The sequence below is a fragment of the Mercurialis annua genome, linkage group LG2, assembly GCF_937616625.2.
Source record: "Mercurialis annua linkage group LG2, ddMerAnnu1.2, whole genome shotgun sequence".
NCBI lineage: Eukaryota > Viridiplantae > Streptophyta > Magnoliopsida > Malpighiales > Euphorbiaceae > Mercurialis > Mercurialis annua.
In genome coordinates, this window is record NC_065571.1 from 7,378,380 (window position 1) to 7,385,960 (window position 7,581).

General features: G+C 31.0%; 1 protein-coding gene across 1 annotated transcript; it reads right to left on the bottom strand.

Annotated features, from left to right (window-relative positions):
* Positions 1-4,362: 4,362 nt before the first annotated feature.
* On the bottom strand, positions 4,363-7,352 carry LOC126666875 (uncharacterized). The gene is made up of 3 exons (XM_050359759.1): positions 7,234-7,352; positions 7,038-7,143; positions 4,363-6,367 (listed from the first exon to the last, which is right to left on the bottom strand). The coding sequence occupies exons 1-3, from the start codon at positions 7,279-7,281 to the stop codon at positions 4,509-4,511; spliced, it is 2,013 nt and encodes a 670-aa protein (XP_050215716.1). The 5' UTR covers positions 7,282-7,352; the 3' UTR covers positions 4,363-4,508.
* Between the last annotated feature and the right edge of the window lie 229 nt (positions 7,353-7,581).

A 7,581-nucleotide genomic window follows, 5' to 3' on the forward strand; every position in this document is an offset into this window, starting at 1 on the left:
TCAAACTGCATGAGTTTTATTAGCATTTCATATTTTAGAAAGGACAGAGGCGCACACTACATAACAGAAACATGCATACAAACATGGTTTGTGTATTCGGTTTTGGCATTTGACAGCCTACTCCGCTGAAGTTTTTGTATCCATATTTATTTAAACTCTCCAAAAATCAAGATGCAATGGATGCTGCAACGACATAATTTCAGCAGGCTGTTTTGGCGTCGAATGCATCAGATAGGAGAACAACATCAGTTGGCTTCCTTGCTTCAGCAGCTCCTGTAGTTGGAATCTCTTCCAACTAATTCGGACAGCCTTGAATGAGGTCCCAGCTGCAGTTTACGGCAGCTTCTTTCAGGGCTTCTTGGTTTAGCTACTTGAGTTTTAGCCAGTCTCCTCCTCCTCTCCTGCTGCAATGTATTTGGAAAGAGGTATTGCCGCCATAGATTCAATTTTTTCTTTGGTTATCATTGTGGGATCGTATTTCCTCGAATGTCACTTTGATAAAGAGAGGTATGTTGGAAGAAAATCACTCTTCTTGCCTCCTATTTTTGAAGATGAATCGAGTATTCATATCGTGCTTCAATGTCATTTTGCTTGTTTTTTTTGATCGGCAATTTTATTTAAATGTAATGTCAGATGGGCAGCCCCGTTAACTCTGGATGATTTCTTCTTTCAATGGATATCATTATCGGATGGCAGATATCGTAGCCTATGAAAGCTCATTTGGTTTTTTGGCGTTTGTTGTCTTTGGAAAGCGAAAAACAAACAGATCTTTAAAGACGAAGCCATTGATATCCAGTCATTAGTTTTCTTATGCATTTGCAAAGCAATAGACTTCTACAAATCCTGGAATTAAGATTAATTTTAGCTATTCAGGATATTTTTAGTTGTATTGATTTTTTCTGTTTTGGCTCCGAGTAGCTTTTTCTGTATTTGACTCCCATTTACCTTCCGCTTCTTTGTGATTGTGCTAATCTACTTATCATTTATAAAAAAAATATCTTAATTTTATTTTTATAAATATATGGATTCTATATTCAATTCACACAGTGGAACCCATAATTCCATTGATTCTACATTCCATGTATATAAAATTCACCGATTTAATAAAATCCATGTACTTCCAAAACCCTCATTAATGTATGTCTAACTAATTAAAATTAAAATATCCTAAAAAAACTAATTAAAATTAAAATAATTAATATTTAATTGTTTAATATAAAGAGATATACATGTATAAATTTAATTAGATACAATAATACATAATAGAAATAAAATAATTAAAAAATTAATAACAAATCATATTAATTCAAAATTTGTCCTTTTTAGAGGACGAATCCGGAGTGAATATTTTTATGAAAACTGTAGGTATTTAAGTCAGTTTTCTAGGGACGTTCAGATCGGTTAAATCAGACGTCAGGAAAGCAAGTTATGTCGTAAATACTCATATTGTATATATGTAGATTGCCAGTCTGAGCCTAACCTAGATGGTTAAAATGTCTTCAAGTGCATTAAGAGGTCATGTGTTCGAATCTTGTCTCCGTAACTAATAACTAGTAAATTGAGACTATAAGAGTCGTACTTTATCTTTGGCAAAAAAATAATATATGTAGATTTCATCATATTCTACACACGCATCAATTTCAAGGGCGATTTTGTCATTTTTAATGGAGGAATCCAAATTTTCTATCTTCATAAAAGCTGCATGTATTCGAGTAAGTTTTCTAACGATATTTTGACCAGTCTAATCGAATGTTTGAAAAAGATTATGCAATATATAGTCAGCTGCCATTCTATCTCGTTTGTGTCTCTTGAATAGTTTAATATAGCTAACAATTATTACTAAATAAAACTAAAAACAATAAAGGAAAATAAAGGAAAATAAAGGAAAATCACAGAGGAATTAAACGCATGTTGAATTATTCAGATGAAATAATTTATAGTAAATTAATGAAAACAAGGTATATTTAAATTAAAATTTAAAATAAATAAACATATATTTGAATTATTTAAATTAAATATAGGCTTAATATATCTGCGTCTCCCTGTACTTTTCTCTTTTTTCACATAAGATCCTTGCATCCAAGTATATATCATCATGAAATTCCTACATTTTAACTTCCATCATCCCGAGATCCCTTTGTTAAGGCGAGTGTTGACGCCAGTAACGCACTTTTTTTTTAATTTTAGATCCTTGCACTTTTATTTTTTAATGTTACGTCTCTACACTTTCAAATGTAGAGATTGTGTATAAATATGCATTAATTGTTAGTTCAATAAAATTAAAATTAAGTATAAAATATTAGAATATTTTTTAAAGAGTATGAATTTGACATATTTAAATAATAATAATGTCAAAATTTCTATCTTTTAACTATTATGTTATTGAATATTTAAATTATTCTTACTAAATGTTTAATTTATTATTATTTATCTATAAATAGAAAAATATAATTTATTAATCTTTTTATTATGTTGAAAAAATATAAGTGAATTTACTTTTTATTTTAAAAAGTAAACATTAACTTAGAGAAATAAAACTAATTTTAATGTTTATTAAATAATTAAAATAATATTCTATACTGATAAAGTTTTATTTTTTTAAATAATATAACAACATCGTACATAGAGGTGTAAACGGACGTTGATCTTGACATATGTCAATTCCGAAGTTGAGTATGTTATATAAGTTTACAAGTCCGAGATGTCTACTTTAGAAAAGATATATGAGGCGAAAGTCTAAATGAATTTCTAACTTCTTAATAATTTTGTATTTCACCTTTAATTTTTTTTAAAACTAATTCTGAATATTTCTTGAGTAAGGACCTCATTCACGAAATGTACTTTAATACTTAAAAATCATATTTATTTTGATAAAATAATCGTTAATATAATTGTACTATATTTTTAAATTATTATTACTTAGCATTAAATAAAATTAATTAATTTTTTTTATTATGAAAAATAAAAGTGAACTATATTTTTTTAACTGTAAATATTAACTCACATAAATTAATTTTAATATTTTTATTAAATTATAAAAATGATATTCTATACCAATAATTTTTTTATTTTTTTAAATAATATAATAACATCGCACTTATAGGTGTAAACAGACGTCTATCCTTCTTTACGATATATACTCTAATATCTAAATCATATTTATTTTTATTAATTGATCGTTAATATAATCTAATAAAAAATAAAAAAATATTTTTATTAATTTAATTTATTTTTTATTGTTAATTTAAATATTATAAAAAGTTAATTAATTTTTTTATTTTTTAAAAGTGAAGGGACCTAAAATTAAAAGTGCAGGGACCTTATTTGTATAAATTAAAAGTGAAGGGACCTAAAATTAAAAGTGCAGGGACCTTATTTGTATATATCAAACTATAAAAATGAATAATAGTCTCATTAACGGCGCATGTACTGCACGCGTTAACAGAAAGTTAACAGAGGGACTTCGGGATGCTGAAAGTTAAAGTGAAGGGATTTAATGATGGGATATTTTAGTGGAGGGACCTTATGTGTAAAAAGAGAAAAATACAGGAACACATAAATATATTAAGCCTTGAATATAAATAATTATAAACCACTGTTATGTTATATCTTCTAAAATAAGGCAAAGTGTACAAGATAAATATAAAAACACTCTATAGAGTTATAAATATTTCATCAAAAAAATACGTTATTTAGTGAAGTGTTCTTTTTTGACAGATATACTTCTAAAATAAAATTGAAATATTTAATGTGTCAGTTTGATGAATTTGAATTCTTAAATCCAAACTCTAATTTAATTAAAGTTACGAAGTGTTTTTTTACTATCTAAACCAATTAAATAAATCCCTATGAGTAATCTATATCGGATCGACACATTCTAAATGAACAAAGGGTCAACGCACCCCCTGAACTTGTGACACGGGGTCATCTAACCCAATTTATACTTTTTTGAGCAACAAACCCCAAAACTCTTCATTTTTGGGTCAAATAACCCATAATTGTATTTTTAAAATGCGTAAAATACAAATCGGAGGTGAGAGATACAAAAATATAATTAGATATTTCCCTAATTGTTGTGATATAATTATTCTAAATTTATTTTTTTGAAATAAAAATATAAATTATTGGGTTATTTGAGCTAAAAATGAAGAGTTTTGGGGTTAGTTGCTCAAAAAAGTATAAACTGGGTTAGATGACCCCATGTCACAAGTTCAGGGGGCGCGTTGACCCTTTGTTCCATTCTAAATATTCCATTGATCATGCAAGTTTATGAACATAAGTAACAAAATGCGAAAGATAAAAGATGCTTTAATCTCTATCATGGATGAGATTTAAAGTAAACAAAGTACGTACGACTTGAACTCACGCACAAACTTTAAGGTTTATTTGCATTACATTTTTTACAAAGTACATAGACACACACGTGCTTACAAGGAATTAACGGAAGACATGCAAGCAAAGGGGCACGACACAAATATTCAAACATGAATTACAAAGCATCCATAGTCTTAAGCAGTAGTAGAGAGATGGTTAATCTCTGACCTGTCTCTGTCTCCCATCATCACTTGATCGGTTGGTAACCAGACAAGAGTGTCACTTTTAATAACGTGACAAATAGTTTCCTGTCCAGGCTTAACATTCAGAAGCAAAAAAGCTATGTTTCCTGGGTTCCAATTTGAGGTATCAAAGTGACAAACAACTATTGCTTCAACTTTTGTCCCATCAGCACCCATTAATGGAGCTTTGTACACTTTGGTGTCTTTGATTTCGTGACAGTAGTACACTGCGTATGGATATTTCTGCTTATGACACACCACTGGGTCCTCTCCGATCATATTCACTCCCATGATACTGTATTCCTGCTCTGTTGTCTTAACCTCGTCCATCTCATTGTAAAATACCTGAGCGTTGTTCCCAATGTGAGCAACTACAAAGTCTATTAAGGATTCTAAAGATGTTGTGCAAAGTTTATCTTCTCCTTTGATCCCTGGAAACCCACAATCCTTAACTGTTTTCTCGATCATTTCACCTTGCGGCGAGTCAGCACTTGTCGAAAATTTCATAAATATTTCGGGCAACTTTTCGGCTGAAAATGGAATGGACTCGGAAACTTGACGAGGTATAATTCTTGCCTTGTTTGTTGATTCGGTTATTTCAAACCTCATTGTTTTGCCTTCATGGAGATCACTATGTAAGAAGAAAAATATAGCTGAATGATCAATGGTTTCTCCATGTTTCTTTTTGGAGGGTTGACTATAAACATAGCCATGAGACGAAGATTGACTATAGACATATCCTTGATTAGATTTAGAAGCTTGACTATAGACATAACCTTTTATTGATTTGGAGGGTTGATTGTAAACATAACCTTCTGTTGTTTTAAGAGGTCGGCTATTATAAGCTCTTGATGGCTCTTGGTTCGATTTTAAAGATTGACTATAAACATAGCCTTCGGACGGCTTAGAAGATTGACTATAAACATAACTTTCTGTTGGCTTAAAAGACTGTCTATAAACATAGCCTTCCTTCGGTTCAGAAGACTGGCTATAAACATAACCTTCCGTCGGCTTTGAAGACTGGCTATAAACATAGCCTTCCGACGGTTTTGAAAGCTTAGAAGATTGGCTATAAACATAGCCTTCCGACGGCTTCGAAGACTGGCTATAAACATAGCCTTCCGACGGCTTTGAAGATTGGCTATAAACATAGCCTTCCGTCGGCTTTGAAGATTGGCCATAAACATAGCCTTCCGTCGGCTTTGAAGACTGGCTATATACATAGCCTTCGGACGGCTTTGAAGACTGGCCATAAATATAGCCTTCGGTCGGCTTTGAAGATTGGCCATAAACATAGCCTTCCGTCGGCTTTGAAGATTGGCCATAAACATAGTCTTCTGTCGGCTTTGAAGACTGGCTATATACATAGCCTTCGGACGGCTTTGAAGACTGGCCATAAACATAGCCTTCCGTCGGCTTTGAAGACTGGCCATAAACATAGCCTTCCGTCGGCTTTGAAGACTGGCTATATACATAGTCTTCGGATGGCTTTGAAGACTGGCCATAAACATAGCCTTCCGTCGGCTTTGAAGACTGGCCATAAACATAGCCTTCCGTCGGCTTAGTAGACTGGCTATAAACATAGCCTTCCTCCGTCGGCTTAGAAGATTGGCTATACACATAACCATCAGAAGGCTTTGAAGGATGTCTGTAAACATAGCTTTCTGACTTTGAAGGTTCGCTATAAACATAATTTTCTTTTGTTCTGAATGGTTGACTATAGGTATAGCTTTTTAATCCTCGGTCTTGATTCACATATCTTTGTGACGGCTTGGCTCCCATATCCCAAAAAGGAAATTTTTCACCCAAATCTGTTTAAAATTGCAAAATTGATAAATTAGTTACTTTTGCAAATTATTCATTTAATATATAAATAATATTCAATATAACAGCTATGCCACATCCATGGCTAAAAGTGTTCATCCAACTGTTCCGTTATTAAACCAAAATTGAACTAAAAAAGAAAGTTCGATTCGGTTTGTCAGTTATTGATATATACTCTCTCCTTCTCATATAGAAGTCTCAATTGCTTTTATACAAAGATTAAGTAAAACATTTGTTATTGTTGCCTTTTCATGTTTTTTCTCGTTTTACCCCTGAAATGACCAAATAAAGAATAAAAGGAGAAGTTCAATGTAAAAATATTTTAAAGATAGAAATGAAACTGTTTAAAATAGGACATCACAAAATGGGAAATGGAACATCCTAAAATGGCAAATAAGACTTTTAAAACGGGATGGAGGGAGTATTAAATATGGTAATCAAATACATTTCAATTAAGATCGGCATGATACCATTTCTCAACACAAAACTTAAAATGAAAAGAAAAATAAAAAAATGCAAAGGGTTAGAATCGAATTATATGGTCCAAATAATTTATCAACTCACATAGACAAATTAGAATCCATTGATATCATAAGCAAACAATGATATATATAAGTTAATTTTTAGTTTCCAATATAAATGAGAACCAACACGAACCACAATATAAAAGATTATGCAGCTTTTGAGGCATTGCAGTGTTTGGTAACTTGGAATGCCAATATACCTCAGCAGGAACAGAAGCATTGCTTCTTACAAACATCACCTGCAGATATGCATTAGCATTAGTTTCATGGATATGTAAATTGTAGTAGCTAAAGGAGAAAATATATTCAGTGTGATGATCAGTACTTACACAGAGTAAAACAAAGATGGGCAGGAGATGAAACTCCATTGAAACCATTAAGATACCACAAAATTAAATTAAAAGCCAACTCTATAATAATGCAAATTTTGGGATGGGATGCAATAGATACGAGAGTAAACTACCATTATATAGAGGCTTTTTCCATAATGGGACAAATTTAAGTTTTTTTTTTTGAAATTGGACTAATTTAAGTTAAAAGCATCAGAAGGTGCAAAAATAAAAGTATAGTGGGAAAATTTTAACTAAATTTAACCGATTTAAATTAAATAAAAAATTAACTAAATTTAATCTACTTAAATTAAGTAAACTGGTTAGTTTTTGTTTAATTCTAATTTC

Coding starts and splice junctions, on each gene's coding strand:
- LOC126666875 (XM_050359759.1), bottom strand. CDS start 7,281: ATGGTTTCAATGGAGTTTCATCTCCTGCCCATCTTTGTTTTACTCTGT. Junction 7,144..7,233: donor CCATCTTTGTTTTACTCTGT/GTAAGTACTGAT, acceptor GCATATCTGCAG/GTGATGTTTGTAAGAAGCAA. Junction 6,368..7,037: donor GCATAATCTTTTATATTGTG/GTTCGTGTTGGT, acceptor AATTTTAAACAG/ATTTGGGTGAAAAATTTCCT.